The sequence below is a fragment of the Pongo pygmaeus genome, chromosome 8 (genome assembly GCF_028885625.2).
Source record: "Pongo pygmaeus isolate AG05252 chromosome 8, NHGRI_mPonPyg2-v2.0_pri, whole genome shotgun sequence".
Taxonomy (NCBI): Eukaryota; Metazoa; Chordata; class Mammalia; order Primates; family Hominidae; genus Pongo; species Pongo pygmaeus.
In genome coordinates this window covers 14,151,447-14,171,700 of record NC_072381.2, presented here as the reverse complement: position 1 = coordinate 14,171,700, position 20,254 = coordinate 14,151,447, and the positions used below count along the sequence as shown (strand labels likewise).

General features: G+C 44.4%; 1 protein-coding gene across 8 annotated transcripts in view; it reads left to right on the top strand.

The window, feature by feature from the left end:
• Positions 1-20,254, top strand: part of FRMD4A (FERM domain containing 4A) — a 531,042-nt gene that overhangs the window by 151,764 nt on the left and 359,024 nt on the right. For 2 of the 8 annotated variants that reach the window (XM_063669577.1, XM_063669573.1), the window contains exons 3-4: positions 2,495-2,562; positions 3,538-3,670. The exons of 3 other annotated variants lie outside the window; for them this stretch is intronic. In XM_063669577.1, the coding sequence (XP_063525647.1) occupies positions 2,552-2,562; positions 3,538-3,670 (144 nt within the window). In that variant the 5' untranslated portion in view covers positions 2,495-2,551. Of the gene's footprint in view, positions 1-2,494; positions 2,563-3,537; positions 3,671-14,743; positions 15,580-20,254 lie in introns of those variants that run through there. 3 more of the 8 variants (XM_063669581.1, XM_063669574.1, XM_063669579.1) reach the window with 2 other exon arrangements.

The following is a 20,254-nucleotide window of genomic DNA, read 5'->3' as shown; positions in this document are numbered from 1 at the left end:
AAAGCGGCTGTGAGCTGTGTTACCTTTCCAGGACCCGCCAGTCTGCGTCTCGAATCTGGAGAAGGCTGTGGAAGGTTGGAGCTTTCCTTATAGTACATCACTGAGTCCTTTTCAGGAACCTTTCAGGGAATGGTGTGTTTTGGCAGATGTGAGAGTCTGAGGCTTTTTTTTCTTTATTAATTTAAAATTTGTCTTCAAATTGAGGCAACATTGTGCTGGCAGAATTCCCAGAGGGAATCGCCCTTCCCAGGGCTGGGTGTGGGGCTCTGGGCGACTCGCATTCATTCCGACCTTCCTGTTGGAAGTTACGCCTGGAGGAGGAATGTGTCCAGAAGGGAGAGTGTTCTTCTGGGTTTCCAGGGAAGGGAGATTCATGGCCAGGGTCATGACTTTATGAGAAGTGTGAGTAGAAACTGAACTGCAGACAGGGAGGTTTCTTGGACCACTGATTTCCTCTGTCTGGCCACCACTGCCTGGGATGGTGGGGATGGTGGCTGGTGGCTGTGGAGTCAATCTTGGGGTGATCTGTGGCATGCCAAAGGGTTGATGTGAGTTTAGTCGTATTGGAGGAAACGAATTAATCAGGGAACTGTTTTATTTCAATACCACAAAGTCATTAATACCTTTCCCATTCTCTCCTTAACTTCCCCTACCCGCAGTCTCCTCTCCTAACACTTCTACACCTTCGTCTCATTTCCCAGCTCCAAGATGCACTCCCCCTTGAAAGAGAATGGGGTCAGACACTCCATCCTTTTCTCTAAATACAACCCATCTTTTCATAGCCTCAGTGTGCATCTTTGACTTATCACTTGAACTCACCTTCTCATCCTCCCGCAGCCAGCACTTCTCCAGTTCTTCCACCGATCATCATCTCTAGCCCAACCTCCCCACGCTCAATTTTTACCCCTTGTTTACATAGCATTTGCCTGCCCTCTGTAGCAACATTTTTGTGCCCCTGCTTCTCCCTTGAGAAGCATCTAAATAGCATTTAGCATTATGCAATGTTTACATTAAATCATATGATTCCAACAAATTCAGGCAGCTAGACAAAGATTTGGGCCAGGTCACACAAGGTTTTGGAGGTCAAATTCTCTTTTAAGCCTATCTCCTATAATTTCCCATTGTGAGTTCCCCACTCTAAACTGGTCAACGTCAGTCTCCGTGAGACAGTGAGCCTCTTCTCATTACTATGTCTTTGTGTTTGTAGTTCTGCTTCCTCTTGACCTGTCTGAAGTTCATACATCCTTCAAGCCTCAAAGAAATTCTCTCTCCTCTGTGAAACTTAGACACGTGGATTTCTGTTGCAGTTCCTCTCTGTACCACTCATTATTCGTTGACCTCACTTAGTTAATTATCTCATTCTGTGTCTCTATCTTGCCTCCTCCTCAAGGTAATCCTGAGATCCAAAAGGCAAGGACACCTTTGTAACCTCCGTGGCACCTAGAATATTGTATACAGGGACCTCAATAGATACATATCAATCGCTTGATTTTTAACTAGTATATTTTTACTGTTATTGTAAAATTTAACTTCTGGTGGGAGCAATAAAATACAAAAAAACAGAAATCTCGTGACTGTATGCATTTCTTACCAGGTTGTAATCTGGTGTCTGACACAGTCATTTCAGATGCCTTTCTGGTGATATACTGAAGAAATCACTGGATGCAAAAAGAATAGGGACTCTCTGTTTTGTTTGTAATTTGTTATTGTAAGATATCGGTGAGGTGCAGAAAAGCCCATAAAACATGTATGGATAGCCTAAAGGGTTATTTACAACATGAACACCCTGTGTAACCACCACCCAGATTAAAAATGAAATATTGTGAGTGAGGACTCCAGGAGTCTCTGGGTATCCTCTCTAGATTAAAATTCTCTCCCTCCCCCAGAGGGAAACACAACCCTCCCCCAGCTTTTATTTATTTATTTATTTTTATTTTATTTTATTTATGTGTTTATTTGAGTCAGGGTCTCTCTCTATCCCCCAGGCTGGGACGTGGTGACATGATCTTGGCTCACTGCAGCCTCGACCTCCTGGGCTCAAACAATCCTCCCACCTCAGCCTCCCAAGTAGGTGGGACTACAGGTAGAAGCCACCATGCCCAGCTGTTTTTTTATTATTATTATTATTATTATTTTTGTGGAGATGAGGTCTTGTTATATTGCCCAGGCTTGTCTTGAATGTCTGAGTTCAAGCAATCATTTTGCTTCAGCCCCCAAAGTGCTAGGATTATTACAGGTGTGAGCCACCATGTCTGGACGTGCCCCCCCCCCAGCTTTTATATAAGGATTTTTTTTTTTTATTTTCTGTATAGCTTCCCCACCTATATACACATCCGCAAAGAAAATTGAGGGGGAGCTTTAAAGTCTCATGGGCTCAAGTCTCAATCCCAGCTTGGTACCACTTCCTAGATGTGAGATTGTTGGCAAGCATTTCGTCTTTGTGTGCTTCAGTTTCCTTATCAATAAAGTGCAGCTAATGCTACCCGGCTTACAGGATCATGGTGAAGATTCAGAAGAGGTGACATAGAGCAAGTGCCCAGGGGTGTGTCTGATGCCAAGGAGGTACGCGGTAGGTCAGTTCTCTTCATGCCTTGCCTTGCCCCTAGAAAAGGCATCTGTTTTAAGTCGCTTGCTGCAATCCATCATTCCCCTTTCCTCCACCTCTAAAGCTCTCTCCCACTATTACTCCCTAACCTTTCCCCCTTGAATGATTGGGAATTTGGGTTCTTTCTAAGCACAGCATTCACTCCCTGCCTGAACTACAGCAACCTGTGGCTGTTTCTCCTGCTACCAAAATTGCAGGAGCCGTGTGCTCCCGCTGGCTTCCCTAGCATGGCCTGTAAGCAAAAAAAAAAAAAAAAAAAAAAAAAAAAAAAAAAAAATTGGGGGCTGCCTTTTTCCAGAGTCACCTTCCAGAGGAGTCAGGGAGATTGCCTGATGCCCCACGAGGTTTGAGAGGCTAAAAACCTAAATAAGAACAAAAGAGGACTTGACATCTATAGACCAGTGTGTCCTCTCCCAGCCTTGCTGGGGACTGTAGCCTTTCTCATGTGAGTCGGATGGTCTAGAAAGAATATTTGCATCAGAAGCCCATTAGCCTTGGGTTTCCTCTGTAGCTGATGGCATGCTCATTAGGATGTCATCCCACTATCTCAAGAACAGCTGTTTCCATATTGACACTTGTTTTCTGGGATTACAAAGGGCCACTGGGGGGCTTTGGGGGAATGCAAGTCTTCTGCAAGATGAGATAAAAGGGACATATCAGACTGGTGTTTCATAATTAGTTGTCATCACTCTGGGGTGTCTCTAGCTGCGCTATGCTGCTGGGTTCGTGAGAGGAAGCAGCACACGTGCTCGTGTGCACAAGCTTGCACTTGCAAATGCACATGCAGGATCCTGCACCAATGCCAAGAGCACAAGACGAGAGATCAGTCTAAGCGCATGAATGGCTCTTCAGGACTAGCTCCAGAAGTGTTGGCAGTGCCCTCAGTGACGTCTTTGTCCTGTTTCATTTTGTCTGTCTGCATCTCGTTTCAGAAGATTAAAAATGCTTCTCTCCAAGGCATACCTTGGAGGCTTTGCATTCAGCAGCCATTCCAACAGCAGATCCATATATGAGGAGCCCACAACGCACCCCAAAGGAAAAAAAGAAACAGAGGGAATCAAGCAGGTTTCCTGAAACATTTCGCATTGGATTAAATAACCCAGTATCAGACTCAAATCTGTCCTTTCAGAAAGAGGCCTGTAGTTCTAGGTCACCCTCCACAGCCCTACTTCTGCTACTGACATTGCATGGGCACGTTCTCAAAGGCATCAGCCCCATCACTGTCTGTCCTGATGTGGCTCAAATCCCCTGTAACATTGATCCTTCTGTTTATAATTTAATTTTTATTTTTATCAAAGTAATATGTGTACATGGCACTATTCATAACATTTGAAAGTTGAAGAGTACTAGAAGGCTTAGAAAGAAAAACCCCAGGCTCCAGTCTTTTCCTCCCAACTTATGAGTCTCTTTCCCTACAAACACATGTATCTCTTCCCCCTCTGTCTTCTGAATATATTGACATCACAGTTTAAATCAAAATTCAGTTTTATGATGAATATTAAAATATTTTTTACATCTGAGAAATGTTATACATTATGATGGCATGTCTTGGATTTTACAACTTTATGTTTTTCCTGGAGTTGATAATTGCCTTATTTCAGTGTTTGCTTTTTGTTCTATGTATTTATCAGTCATTTTAATCTAAGATTTTCAATAGAGCTATGTAACTCCTCTCAATTTGGTAAATTCATCAGGTACTTAACCCACTCCTTTCTTTTTGCTTTCTTTTTTGAGACATTCTTTCTGAAGCCCTCCTTCCTCCTGCATCAATTGGATTAGCTCTTCTCTTCATCTCCTGCGTGACTGTCTTCTTGAGGATCCTTTTTTCTATTATTCTGGGAACTCCCCTGGTGCCTCTCCTGTGATCAGTTCTTTTCCTGGAATTCATATTCCCTTCTAACATTCTTCTGCTGGAGATATCTTCCAGTAAAGGTGCATGAGAAGTAAATTTGTGTGTTATTGAATGTCTGCCCTCACACTTAACTAATAACTTATCTAGTGATTGGTAGTCTGCTGTTGAAATCCAGAGCTGCATTTACAGGCTTGACTCTTCTCCTAAGTTCCAGGTCAAAATGTTCAGGCATCAGAAGCTCTGCATGCCCCGAGCTACTCATTATCCTCTCTCCAAATCTTCCCCTCCTCCTATGCATTTATTTTGACTAATAGGACCATCCTTCCTCTAGTCTGTTAGAATAGAAATTGTAAAAGAACAATGTCCTGGTTCTTCACTTAATAATTTCTCATTTGGACAATCGCAATAATCTTGTAACTGCTCTCTTGGCCTCCAATATACATTGGTTCTTCATTCTACCACTCATCTTTTATCAATCAAGTCCCCAAAACTCAGGTTGGATGGTGTCACTTCCTCCCTAAAAGTAACTTAAAATGGCTCCCCCTTGCTCATGGAACGAGATCTAAAATATATTGTTCTATAGTATGCAAGTCAGAATCTTAGAATCTTGCCTTAATGTCATTTTTTTTTTTTTTTTTTTTTTGAGATAGAGTCTTGCATTGTCGCCCAGGCTGGAGTGCAGTGGCACGATCTCGGCTCACTGCAACCTCTGCCTCCCGGGTTCACACCATTCTCCTGCCTCAGCCTCCTGAGTAGCTGGGACTACAGATGCCTACCACCACGCCCGGCTAATTTTTTTTTTCTTTTTTTTTGTATTTTTAGTAGAGACGGGGTTTCGCCATGTTAGACAGGATGGTCTATGATCTCCTGACCTTGTGATCTGCCTGCCTCAGCCTCCCAAAGTGCTGGGATTACAGATGTGAGCCACTGCACCCAGCTGCCTTAATGTCATTTCTTACCACCCTTGTTCTCACAGACAGAACTGTGCTATCTCATGTAATTTTCATGTCAACAGTCTATTAACTGCATTCGTGCCATAGAGGTTTAAAATTCTTATAATGGAGTACCCCCAGCAAGCAAGAGCAGTTAGAATCCCCTACTCATCCTCATCTACCTCTAAGTATTTGTCCACTGGAGGTGTTTTACCCATTCTGGTCAAAGCTTGCACTTTGGTGTTTTGATTTACAGGATGTTGGGTATACTCTAGAACACATTCAAGATAAACCATATTCCCATGACGTGAGGCTTCAAAGAGACAGACTTTCTAACAGATTTAAGATGCTTTCTTTTCTTCCTTCCTCATTTTGGGAAAATGTATGACATGACTCATCCCAGATGTCCATGAGCAAATGGACAGTTGGCCCTGGGAGTGATATGTCCCTGGGCACAGGAGGGAAAGCAATCTGATGGCCCTAAAGAAAGCCATTGTCCTTTGCAGCACCAGAGGGATTACTTGAACCAAGAAGGACTATTCCCCTGTTGAAGAAAATTGCTTGTTAAATTTCTCCTCCTGGAAAAAGGAAGCATGGAAATTAGAAACAGATGTAAAAGTTGATCATTCGCCACCCAATCCTTATTAAGACACCTGAAATTTGAGAGCTAAGCCTAGTAAAAATTGAGTCAACAGCTATTGGCTGTTGACTCAATTTTTACTAGGCTTAGCTCTCAAATATTCAGCGAATCCTGGGCAGTCAATACCATAGATAAGGACGTTATTTATATTGCCATTCCAGGTGCAATTACACAGTTTACCCTGTGAAACTGCACTTCATAAACATGGCAAATCAATGCTAGTTATCAAAATCCATCCACAACTGACAGCACATGAAAAAGGGCTTTGCAAAATGATCTTGGAAGCCAATCTACACAGCCAGCTTCACAGAGGTCAGCTTATTACCCGCTTAATCACATAGCCATCTTGCAGGAGCGTTATTCCTCAAACCCTGGGCATGACATCACTCCTAATAGCACACACAGTAAGCCATTATTACCATGTAGAATAGCCTTTAGCCAGGCTATAGCCACTGATGACCTGATTTGGCCTCATGCTGGGAGGGCAAGTGGAGTTCTCTTGGGGACAAATCATATCAAGACCAGATGTGAAGGACCTTCATGTGGAGGCATAAAATTCATCTGCAGCTTGTGAGCAAGATCTCTGTCTGCAGATGAAGAGCTGAACAGCCTGCAAGGATGCTGATGGGCCTCATCCTTGATGTCCATAAGGCAAGGCCTTCTAACACAGATACCGACTAATCTTCCACATGGGTCATTCACGTTTGAAATTCTCTATGGCTAGATCCTTGCCAGAAAGATCGAGTGAGATCCTGGGACACCTGATTCTCACATGAGGTTTCTGTGCAGCAGATGGTGCATTTTCCTCCCTGCCCTGCAAGAGGATAAGGTCTAGCTTCCTTTGTGATGTATGATTTTCAATTGATGGGGATAGGGGGTCTTAACCTGGGTGAATTAATTCTGTCTGTACTCATAGTTACTCAAATGAAATCTACTAAACAGGGAGCTCTCAAAGGTTCAAGAAGAAGTCTCTACCACTCAAAATAGGTGGCTAAGCCGGATGGCCTTTAAGGAATCCAGGCAGATGAAACGTGGACCTTATAGCAGAACAGACAGGAAGAGGCAGATGGCTAGATGCTGAAGTATAGGAGGCTGTTGTGGCAAATGAGACAACAGGAAAACCGTATGCAGAATTGAGACTGGAAGAAAAGGGAAGGTGCACACATCTTGTTTACAAAGAACTTTCACAAACATTGTTTCATCCTGTTGGGTAGGTGTTCAGCAGACTTGGCATTCTCTATGACTGATGCTTTCTATGATGAAGATTGAGTGATTGATGCTTGCTATGATAAAGATCGAGTGAGATTCTGGGATGTCCGATTAGCACGTGAAGTTCCCATGCAACACAGGCTGCGTTTTCTTCCCTGCCCTGGAACAGGGCCAGGTCTACTTCCCCTTGTGATGACATTTTCACATGCAGACTCAGGGCTAAGGCCAGCAGTCTTTCACTTCACCACAGACACCTCATCACAGAGAGGAGCTGAGTTTGAGGAACAAAAGAAAACTCTTGCAATAAGCAAAAATTCTCTTGCATCCCCGGTTCTTGGCTCAGCACTAGATCCGTTGTAGTGACACAGAAAAGGGAGGCGGTCTATGGACTCTGGAGCCTCTCATTGCAACCCTGAGTGAGTTACTTCAGTCTCTATGCCTCAGTCCTTTTGTCTTCATCCAGGGAAAATAAGAGTACCTATTTGATAAAGTGTCGTGAGAACTAACTAAATATTTTAAAACTTTAGAATAGTGCCTGTAATAGAATATGCCGTATAAGGGAGTTGCCTTATTTTATTAGACACTCAATGAAATAACGGTTGAATGAATGATGTAACACAAGCAATAAATGAAAATAATGCAATTCATTTAGACAAGGATGAAGCCAGTATCATAGAGCTTGGTACGGAACACAAGAAGAGCATGGACAGTGTCATGGCAGAAGCGAAGAGTTGACCACTTGTCTGAGAACACCACACCCTCTCCCAGCAAGGATAAGCAGGAGTCAAACTGCACAATTCAGTCTAAACATCCTTTATCTCATTTGCCTGGCTGCTCATGGAGGACAAGTATTAAATGAAGCCTAGACTGCAGTCCAGCAAGGCAAGGGAAGGAAGGGAGAGACAGGGAAAGGAAGGGGAAGGAGGGGAGGGGAGGGGAGGGGAAGAGAAAAAGGAAGGAAGGAAGAAGAAAAGGGAAGGGAAGAAAGAGAGGAAGCAAAGAGAGAAGAGGAAGGGAAGAAAGGATGAAAGGAAGGGAGGGAGGGAAAGGAGGAAGGAAGAAAGGAAGGAAAGGAAGGAAGGAAGGAAGGGAGGGAGGGAAGGAAGGAAGGAGGAAGGGAAGGGAAGAAAAGATTAAAGGAAGGGTGGAAGGGAAGGAGGGAGAGAAGGAAGGACAGAAGAAAAGGAAGGAAAGAAGAAGGAAGGAGAAAGGGAAGAGAAGAAAGGATGAAAGGAAAGGTGGGAGGGAGGGAAAGAGGGAGAGAAGGAAGGACAGAAGAAAAGGAAGGAAGAAAGGGAGGGAGGAAGGAAGGAAGAAAGGAAGGAAGGGAGGGAGGAAGGAAGAAAGGGAGGGAGGAAGGAAGGAAGAAAGGAAGGAAGGGAGGGAGGAAGGAAGGAAAGAAAAGGAAGAAAGGATGGAAGGGAGGGAGGGAAGGAAGGAAGGAAAGAAGGAAGAATAAAGGAAGAAGGAAGGAAAGGAAGGAAGGAAGGGAGGGAGGGAGGGAAAAATGTATCTGCCCACCCTAGCTAGCTACAATTCTGCCTAGAGTCTTCCAAATGGCACAGGAGGAGGAAAAGTCTGTCCAAAGACAGATACTGCAAACAGCACACTGTGTCAGAGCAAACCGTAGGTAAAACCAAGAGAAAGCTATACTTTCCCACACTGGTGAGCTGGAGATAATCTCGCAGCCCCTGGGCATGTGAGGTCTGGTGATAGGAGTGTTGCTTGATGTCTTGGTCCTGTTCTTACGGATATTGGGTTTCATGTTTGGCCTAAATTCCAGCCTGTTTTCAAACAGAAAATTATGGATGTAGGCAGCCTTTCTGTTTGTCTAACCTCAGTCCCAGCTTCCTCTAATGAGACATGACATGAATTACCTAGGCTATAGCTGGATGGGGAGGTAATGGGATGGGGATGGAATGTTGAAGAAACACAGGGTTTCCCTTCCAAACTCCCCCCTCCTGCTCTAGGAATTTTCCAAGTCTTTTAAGAATGTACTTTTTGAAGATTTAGCTATTTTTCATTTTTGTATTGATGTATAATATGTGTACATATTAATGGGGGGCGTGTGATATTTTGTTACATGCATAGAATGTGTAATAATCGAGTCAGGGTATTAGGAAGAATATGTTTTCTTCTTGCGTGTGTTTTGGTTCAATTTCATCCTATTGCTCCTCTTCCCTGCTTCACATGACAATAATTACAACATCAACTTCCATCAAAGCCACGGTTTCTCCCATCCCCCAGCTGGGGGCAGGTTTGGCTGATGGCTGCAGTGGGAACCATGGGTGTGTGGCTCCACCTCCAAATCCCTCCCCTGCATCCCCGCCCACCTCCCCAATACTCACTGCGCTGTCTTCACCCCTCCAGGGCTGAAGTGGACCAGAGGCCAGGGCCTAGCAGGGAGCTTTACATGCCTGAGCTGTCATGGGCTGGCCTTGGGTTTTGGGTTTTTTTGTTTGTTTGCTTTTGTTTTTGTTTTTGTTTTGAGATGGAGTTTCGCTCTTGTTGCCCAGGCTGGAGTGCAATGGCACAATCTCGGCTCACTGCAACCTCCACCTCCCAGGCTCAAGTGATTCTCCTGCCTCAGCCTCCCGAGTAGCTGGGATTACAGGGATGTGCCACCACATCTGGCTAATTTTGTATTTTTAGTAGAGACGGGGTTTCTCCTGTTGGTCAGGCTCATCTTGAACTCCCAACCTCAGGGGATCCACCTGCCTCAGCCTCCCAAAGTTCTGGGATTACAGGCATGAGTCACCCTGCCTGGCTGGGCTGGCCTTGGTTTTCTCTGGGACTGATGGGTGTTTAAGCCCACCTTTTGTCCTTCCAGGGTGCCTTGTGGGTTTTTTGCTGGGGATCTCTGGGGATTTATCTCTGCAATTCCCTGGTCCAAGAGGTGTCTCTCTTCCAATAAGCCATTTCAGGCACCTCTCTTTCCCTGAGCCCCACACACCTCTTTTGTCTCCCTCTCCCTCCTCCTACAGCCTGGAGGTGAGGTCATTGAGAGGATTCACACCTGCTTCTCAGACACCCGTTGTGCATGTCCTGCTTAGAGGCCTAACTCCTTGAGTGGCGTGTGGGAGAGGGTGGGAATAGTTGCCATCTATTGCCTGGAGCCCTCAAACGACACTGAGAAAGAGCCCGTTTTTAACACCCTGCAAGATGTTACAAGGAAGTATGGCTCAAGGTGGAGGTTAGGACAGATATTTACAATATCAGCCTTGGATTGTTTCTGTTTCCTTCGTGTAAGTGGTATTTCACCTTTTGCAAGGGAAAGAATGATAAGGAACAAAATCAGAAAGGCCCCTCAGGTCACCTTCCCATCTCTTTCTCCAGCTCACCATCCTTTGCCCCTTCTGCTGGGGCTCATGGTGGCCTCAGCCTGCCTTCTGCCCTGGGAGTGTCATGACAGCACCTATTATACGGTGTGACCTCAGTCACCTCCCCAGCTGAAACCTGTCTGTCCTGTGGCCTGCCCTTTCAGTATTCTGCCAAATGAACAAAATAAAGCAATGCAAATGAGTTTACTTAGTGCCAGCAAGTGGCAGTTCTGAGGTCAGATACACATGTGAGTGGACTTCCAGGGAACAGACAGGCCAGCCTCACTAGTGGTAATTTCAGGCACTGGACAAATAGTTGAGGCTGGCTCATCATTATCACCCTGTGCTGCAATGACCAGGCTGCATGTCTGTGCCAGCGCCCGGGACTCCATCAGGAGATCATTTACCTGTCACGTGGCTTTTCAGCATGCATCCACACGGACACTGGCCTCATCTATGAGTCCCCTCCTGTGACCGCGCATACACGTTGGCTCGGCGGACTCTTTCCCCCTCCTGCTGCTGCCTCCATTATCACCAGCATTGCAAAATGTTCTCTCTCCGATGGAACCTTCCCCCCATTCCCCCCACCCCTTTCACGCCCTGCTATTCGTGACCAAGAACACCCATTTGCTTTGATACCTCTTGCTGTGGCATGTCAAGACCATTGACTTTCCTGAAACCTGGCTCAATGGATTCCTATGCATTTTCCTTCCAGGATTTTAATGCAAACATTTTCATTGAGACTGGAAGGAAATGTTCAAAACAAACAAACAAAAGGCTTTGCCAGCCTTAAGTGCGCTGCTCCCTGAGGCATCAAAAGCAGCAGCTTTGGAGAGTCTAGAACTGAAGAGTGTCTTCTACATCTCCCTTTCCTGCACACAGTTTGTTGACTGCCCCCCATCCCTGAGGCATCTTTCCCCCCACAACTCCCACCCCACATCCAGCAGCCATTAGGCCGTTCCTGGATGCTGAGGGTAACGTGTCATCCACCATCCTGACAACAACCTGCTCTTTCTATGTAATATTGTTCCATAGGTTTTCCTCTTGCTGTTCTTTATTTTTTTTCTTTGAGACAGAGTCTCATGCTGTCTGCCTCCCAGGCTGGAGTGCAGTGGTGCGATCTCAACTCACTGCAACCTCCACCTCCCAGGTTCAAGCCATTCTCCTGCTTCAGCCTCCCAGGTAGCTGGGATGACAGGCGCCCACTACCATGCCCAGCTAATGTTTGTGTTCTTAGTAGAGATGGGGTTTCACTATGTTGGCCAGGCTGGTCTTGAACTCCTGACCTCAGGTGATCCACCCACCTCTGCGTCCCAAAATGCTGGGATTACAGGCATGAGCCACCGTGTCCCACCTCCTCTTGCTGTTCTTTTCAGTTCACCCTTAATTCACCATTTCCCAGTCCTTTGGTCCAATGTCTCGGTCCCTCAGGGCTGGCCCAGAGCCACATATACTCAGATCTATGGCTCTCCCTTTCCCTGCCCTGCCTATATGGCTATTTCCACAGTTCCCTTTCAACTGGCTGGAAGATGCTCCCAGGAGATTGGAAGGCAGATGGAAAGGAAGGGCCAGGCATTTCTCCTCACCTCCCCTTGACCATGGATGAAGGCTCCAGCAGTGGCTGAGTCTCCCACTGGATGGGTCTCCAAGGTTCTAGCCTCCACTAGGTGACCCTGGCCCCTGGCTCTAATAACTGGGCTCTTCCCTTGACCCCTTAGGCCAGCCTCCCTGCCTCCCCCTTTGTTGTTCTTAGCCCCTCCATCCCCTGTGCCCAACTCCTGGTGACATCAAAGCAGCAGCTCTAGAAACTCTAAAATTGCTCAATCTAACAATTTCCTGTATTGACATTCTCTTCTTTTCAAAGACAGAGTTTTCCATTTTCCTGTTGGGTTCAACGGATGTATCTTCCTTTGGGATTTCCAAACTGCTGTAATCTGATAAAGTCCTGTGGGACAGGCAAGCTGGGCCCTGAAATCACACCAGTTGACTTTGGTTTTCATCCTAGCTCTGACATTTCTAGCTGTGCTGCCTTGGCCAACTTACTAAACCCCTCTGAGCACCAGTTTCTTCACCACTAAAACAGGGATAATGAAACGCATTTCCTCCCTGGAAGTAGCCTTTGATAACCTCACAGCATGTGGCCTGCCAATGGGTGGGTGCTCAGTGAACATTCGTTCCCCTTGCTTCTCCTAAAGTGGTCATAACTGTGAGAGTATAAATGCATATCCCTTCCGGGGAAACATATTTGTATTCTAACAATGGAAAGAAATACTTGGCCAGGCATGGTGGCTCATGCCTGTAATCCTAGCACTTTGGGAGGCCAAAGCGAGAAGATTGCTTGAGCCCAGGAGTTCAAGACCACCCTGAGCAATATAGTGAGACCCTGTCTCTATTTTTTTTTTTTTTTAAAAAGACCTTAACTCGACAATTAATTTTGAATATGTAAGTCTCCGACACTCATGGCAAGACAATCAGAAAGATATTTTTGGACAAGCCAATTTTGAGAGCCTTGAAATCACTCCAAGGAGGGGGTCACCTACTCCGCGGGGACTGGGGAGGGCTCCATTATCTGGGAGGAGGCTCTTGTGCTAATATGAAAAGTGATCCTTCTCCCCGCCTCCCAAGGGAAGGATGTGGAATGTGTGAGACTCAGATGTGTGGGAGTCCGGCCCAGGGTTATTTTTGTTTCCATTAACATTCTCTTCTATATGTATTTTAACCTTAATCAAATGCATGTGTTTTTGTTTTATTTGCACTTAGTTCATCAAAATGTCCCTTATGATCTGAACTATGCCATAAGCCTAAGCTCCGCAGTGAAACACTCATTAATACCCCTGGGAAACAGGAAGTTGCATTTAGTCAAATGTAAATAATTCAGCTCCCCAGGGCTTTGCCTTGGCCTGGGTCAGAGAAGAGGACAGTGGCTTCTCAGTCCATCTCATCATTGTCCCCCCCACCGACCCCAAAACTGAGCTGGAAGAATGACATGCCGTGACTCTCAACAGATAAAGTGTTCTGAAAATGTGCCTATCCTTTGTTCAAAACCGTTACAACGTCAAGTGCAGTTTTACAAAGAAATGAGTTTCTCTTGCTTTGGCTCAATCATCGGGTATCATTCCAGATTTTTTCCCACCCCCTGCCAATGCTCTGAAACCAGTCAGTGCAGGCAAGAAGCAAGAAAGAGAGAAAAAAAGAGATGTAAACCTAAACCACCTCACCAAAGACGCCGTGTGAGCCGTGGTTAAGAGATTTCCATCTCCCCCTGTCTCTCTCACCCTCTCACTGACTCTCCTACTGCACACATGGAACCAATTATGAACAAAGCCCAATTGTTTTATATTTGGAATTTCCCACATCAACTTGATGCTTTCTTTAACTGACTCGCGATGTGTGTCTGCGTTGGAGGGCTGAACCCAGGTTTCCAGCCCGCGCGCTGCTGCCGCAGCCGTGGCACCCTTCCCCTCTTTCTTCTGATTCATTTTCTCATAGTGTAAAACTCTGCTTCTTTCTTTCACACCTCACCCCCATTTCCTATTAGGTATGTTTGAATAAACAGAACCTTCTTTTCCGTCATTTTCAATGAACTAAGCACTGGTCTGCAGACAGTGTCTCAAAGCTGGTGCCCAGAGCGTATGAGTGGTATCAAGGCTAATACCAAAAACCATGGGATGACTGCAAAGGAAATGGCCATCCCTTTCGTAAAACTCAGAACAGACAGAAGCAGCGTATATAGAAATGCTTTAAAAAGAAAAAGAAAAAAAAAAAAACCAAACATACCCCATATCCTGGAAGCACCTTACTTGATTTTCTTTGTAGTATTTTTTTCTGCTATGGAAATAAGCCGATTTCGGGAGGAGTAGACATGGGGGAAGTAGAGGAAAATATTACAGAAAAGTTAACGTTTGAGACCATTTATGCCATCCATCAAAGAAGGCTGTGTGATCTGAAATTACACAATATGATCAGAAAATAATTGACAGACGTGATGGATGAATCTGCTTCGACACAGCCTTGTAAAACGAAACATAATTTCTTCTTGTTTACTGGCACACATAAAAATAAATGTTCTATAACACAAACATTTAAATGAGAAGGTGCCAAACACAAGTCTGTTCGATTTGATTTGATTCATCTGAACCATGTGATTGCAACACTTTCTTCTTCTTTCCCTCATACTTTCTCTCTGCGGACTGTATTCACATATACAGTGAGTAAAACCCGTGCGTTTATTTTTATGCGTTAGAAAGCAGGAAGGTTAAACAGATACGCATGTCTGATGCTCAGTTTTATAGATAGAATTTATGACTGCAAAGAGGTCCCTGATGTGTTCTGTCTCTGGTCTTCAAATATTGTTCCTCCGTTCAGAAGGGAGTGAAATCAGAATGTAGGATTCTGCATTAATCTCCACTCCAGATGGTGATATTCCAAATAGTCTTTTTAAGGTGAGCATGTGACCTACTGTACGGCCGAGGGGCTTGGGAGTCACGTGATGGAATGAATAATACTTCTGATAGAGCTTTGATTAGACAACTGACCTGGTTACCATCTGCAGCCACGAGAAGCAAAGTTGACATTTCTGGATCACTCTCCCCAGACGCGTCACTTGCCCACAAGCGGGACACGGCAGTCTCGCTGAGCCAGCTGTGCAGAGGGACAGATGGAAGAAAGCTAGAGATGTTGCTTCGTGCGCGCTGAAGTTGCAGAACTTGGGCTGGTTTTCTTTCTTCCCATCCCCCCTCCTCCTGACAAACCACATCTTGACTCAGATGGTCGAAAGAAAAACTCTTTCAGTTATTTGATATTTGGGAACCCTCCAGGAGACCATAACTTATTTTTGAGGGAGGCTCCTTCTCTCCCTTTGCTGGGAACACACACACACACACACACACACACACACACACACACGCACGCACGCACAGCTGTACACCATGGTGGTTCAGGCTGCAGTGGCTCCGAATAGATCCCAAAGACTTTTACTGAAAATTCCTTATGGATCTCTGAGAAGGCGCAGCGTTGAAAGGGTAAGCTACGTGGCGGGCTGTTTGCTTCTTAATTGCTCCAGAGACAGGGAGATGTTTGTTTTCATTGTATACCGCGTTACTTCTGTTACTCACGTTTCCTGAACAGTTGGAGTTCCTGGGACTGTAGAATACTATCTCATCTGTAATTTTAGTTTTTTAACAGATAATGATGAGAAACCTGAAACAGTAATTTTTGTAACTTGTGGATCTCAGATGGGGGAGGGGTGCTCTTAGAGATGAAATATGAGGGAAAAGATTGGGATGGAAACTTCCCCCCGGAATGGGTTTGAAAGATTTGGGTGCTGGCTGAGAAATGCATGGGGGCTGTGAAACTGATTTCTTCTGTGTTTACTGAAACATACTCATTAGAGCAGCAGGGCTGTGAATTTCTTCTGCTGGGTGACAGTGTCTAAAAGGGAGGTGACGGTGATGTTAAGGAGCTTCAAAGCTTTGGCAGTTTAAATTATGCAGGCAGTTGATTACAAGCTTTTTTCCCCCCAAATACATTGCTATCATTTGGGGTTTATTTGTTTTTAATGCTATGGATTTTGGCTTAAAATTACTCTGTTAATTTCCTGAAAGCATGTTTACTTTATGGAAGCCCCTAGCAGAGAAGATCCTATAAAATAATAATAAGGATTTGTCTTTCTCTGGAGTAACAGATGCATTTTTGGGGCTGACTCTAGTTAACGCAAAGCTGGTTGTCGTTGGGGTGACAGGCTCAACATGCAGGGAGAATCCCTACACCCACAAATTTTATGGCGGTTCTGTTGGTCTGAGAAACCCCAAAAGCCCATGTTTGAATCGTGGCTAGTCCTTCCATGAGTTTTCGTCACCTACATAGACATCTTCAGTTAAGGTGTAGTCCAAGACCTAATAAAGCAAATAGCATCACATGAAGCTCTCTTGCTAGATCAGCAATCTGCAGCATCTTATAGAGAAGATCAGAATTGAATTCAAGTGACTTTTTCTGGTTGGTATAACTTACTACTCAGCGATGTTTTATTTTATTTTATTTTTTAAACTAAAGGTTTAAAAATGTGAGGGGCTAACTAAATACTTAGGTAGGGTTGATTTCCTGAGTTTTGATGAGTTACATTTTTTCTGCCATTTGAATAATGAAAAAAACTTTGCTTTCTATTCTGGTTGTGTGTCGGTCTTTATTTTGAGACTTATTTCTTGTTCTGAATGTCAAGATCATCAACTAATATGTATTAAATGCTTACTGTGTATTTCATGTTATTCCAATAGCTTAGACCTTAGGCCATCAGTGATAGCAAAATTTACACATTGATCAGACCGCTATTGAGTGTGATGTTAGGTGTTAGTGAAAACTCTTTGGTCTGTATGGTAACTAAATTTTTATCATGTGTTCTATTATTAAGGTATTTATTCACAAATACTAACATGGAAATGGGAATTGTGTGCCTTAGGGCTGTGGGAATGGCAATATTGAGCAGATAGTTATCCTTTATAGACACACACACACACACAAATCCAGTCACCTGGAAACCTCCATTTATACCATTATGATCTCCAGATAAAGTGTTTAATAAATCATGTATGTTTGCATAAATTAACATATATGCAGTTACCACTTCTGTTAGTCATTGTTTACTAATTTAAGAAAAATTGACAATATGGGAATATAGTGTCATATACAAAACATGTCTGTTATTGGGTATGTTTGCACACACTTGCCTTCAAAGCACACAGAGCTATTTTCTGCCCTTGGTACACCCCACTGTTACATGGGCCTTAATGTGAGTATGGTCTGAACGCTTTGGGGTCCTCCCGCGCCACACATCCTTGGAGCATTGGGTCTTCCCCACGAAGGTGAGGTAGCACCTCACCTTCCACAGCAATGGAGAGTGGAACTAATTGAAATGTATGATGTCCTGTCAATTCCACTGGACATCTAACACTGTGGGTCAGTGGAATTGACAATTCTGTGACAATTTTCAGAATGGAGTCCTGTGTTTATAGAAGAGGGGGAGAGGTAAGGGCAAACACTGAGAGCCGGCACTCTTCCATTGGGAGTGTAAAGCAATAGCAGTTTGTTCAGTTCCATCAGCGGCTCTAAGGGTGCCAGGCATTTGAGTTGGTTTCCATTGTCTCACAGTATCTAATGACATGGAAGACCTTACATTTCTATAAGGCTTTCAGTCCATTCCCCTGTTTTACCATTGCGAGTTACTAACAAGGCACAGAGCCCAGGGGTTACTACCCTTGCCCTGTATAAATAGGGAAACCAAGGCATGGAGAGATTTAATCTTCTTTATGGGAATATACATTCAATGACAGAGCAGGACCTAAATCCAGGGACCTGGCATTGTATGTTCTTGCCATAGGATCATGTTTCGTGTTTGCTCTCTGGAGGAGCGATGGCATGGCAGCCTGGCCCTGAGAAAAGGGTTATAACCAACTCATTACCTGTGTTCACATTAAAGGAAATATAGAAGACATGCCATTAAGGGGTGGTGAAAACCAAAGAGAAGAACATGATTTCCAGGACACTGATAGTCCTGTCCCCTTAGGTGCCCAGGGTTCGACAATTGCTTCTGTACCAACTGCTAGAGGTTGAGTTGAAAGAAGGAATTGCACCTTTTTAACCCTGCAACTTAGACATCCACCAAATCCTGAGAGACCAGGCTTAGTTCTGGTTCATGCTTCTTCAGACTGCCATGAGCCCATCACTGTGCTAGGGAGGGTGGAAAACATAAAGGAAATATAAGATGGGCTGGGTGCAATGGCTCACACCTGTAATCCCAGCACTTTGGGAGGCCGAGGTGGTCGGATCACGAGGTCAGGAGATGGAGACCATCCTGGCCAACATGGTGAAACCTTGTCTGTACTAAAATACAAAAAATTAGCCAGGCGTGGTGGTATGCGCTTATAATCCCAGCTACTCAGGAGGCTGTGGCAGGGGAATCGCTTGAACCCGGGAGGTGAAGGTTGCCGTGAGCCGAGATGGAGCCACTGCACTCCAGCCTAGTGACAGAGAAAGACTGTCTCAAAAAAAAAAGAAAGAAAGAAAGAAAGAAAGAAATATAAAATGCCATGTTTGGTATGGGAGGAGAGATTAGGCCTGTAAAGTTTATATAAATAAAACAATTAGAAGCCAGTATAATACAGGCTAGAATTAAGCTACAAAATAAGTAACAAAGACAATTTAGGTGCTACAGAAAGCAGCAGGGTGGGGTGGCAAGAGTGAGGCTTGTCTATTTGCTATTTACGAGTTTTACTATTTACTGTTTGACTATTGACTATTTACGAGTCATATGGCCTTGATAGAGTGACTCAAACTTTCTCTGCTTCAGTTTATTCATCCACACTACCCACCCCTTTGCAGTGCTTGTAAAGGATTACCAAAAATGTATGCAAGGACCTAACACAATACCTGGCAATCATATAAAATGCAGTCCATAATGATAGGCATCGTTTTTAAGATTGCCTGTCTTTGTGTATAAGAACATTTGGCTTGTATCTTTTTTTTTCTGTTTGTTTTTTTCTTGAGACAGAGTCCCGCTGTGTTGCCCAGGCTGGAGTGCAGTGGCACAATCTTGGCTCACTGCAACCTCCACCTCCTGGGTTCAAGTGATTCTCCTGCCTCAGCCTCCAGCGCAACTGGTATTACAGGCATGCGCCACCACACTTGGATAATTTTATATTTTTAGTAGAGACAGGGTTTCACCATGTTGGCCAGGCTGGTCTCGAACTCCTGACCTCAGGTGATCCACCTGCCTTGGCCTCCCAAAGTGCTGAGGTTACAGGCATGAGCCACCACACCCAATCTTGTATTTTTAATAAACAGATGACAATTTTTTATATTTAGACACACCTCCCTGTCTCCTGGAGAGGTCCTTTAGGGCTATGCACTTGCTAAAGCCAAGACAAGCAGTGTATTGTGTAGTGGTGATAACTTTTCTGGGACTCCCAATTTTATATAAAACACGTGGAAAACAAAATCTTTCAAACTGACTACACGTGAATCCCAAGTAACTCAACTTACTCAAGCCCACATCCTTCTGTATGGTCTCTTCCTTCTAAAGCCAGATGTTTTTTATTCCAGAAATAAAGTAAAAATGAACTTCATGGAAAATTCTAATAAATGTAAGAACAAAACATATAAATGAGTTGAGGAAAGAGAAAATGTGGAAATTTTTTTCTGGGAGTTTGCCTTGGGACAGGGAGGAGGTTTTTATTAAACTGCTATAACTTTGCAATAAGAGGAAATGGTTTTATGTTGGAGATTACCTTTACAGATGCAAAGCCTAAGAATGAGTGAGTGAACTTTTTACGTGGCCCACCCCATGTTGTTTTAGTTTGTGGTTTTAAGTGGAGGTGAATTCTGCTAGGCTCCTGTCTGTATTCTCTGCTGTAGTTTGGGCTCCAGGAAGCTGAGAAATGTACATTTCTTCACACCCTGAGATGCCCGCCTATGAGGGCTCTGACCCAGTTGTGAAATACTTACAGAGTTGCTGCATCTCCGTTTTCACCCACTGATTTTCCAGCTGTAAGATCATCTGTTGAAGTGAGAGCATAATTTCCTGCATTTACTGGACTGCTCGTCTGCCCCGTTGACTTATCCTCTCTAATATCCACACCCACAGACCCCCCAGCTGGACTGGACATCACCGTTTTCTTGAACATCTCAACACCTCAAATCCAGCAT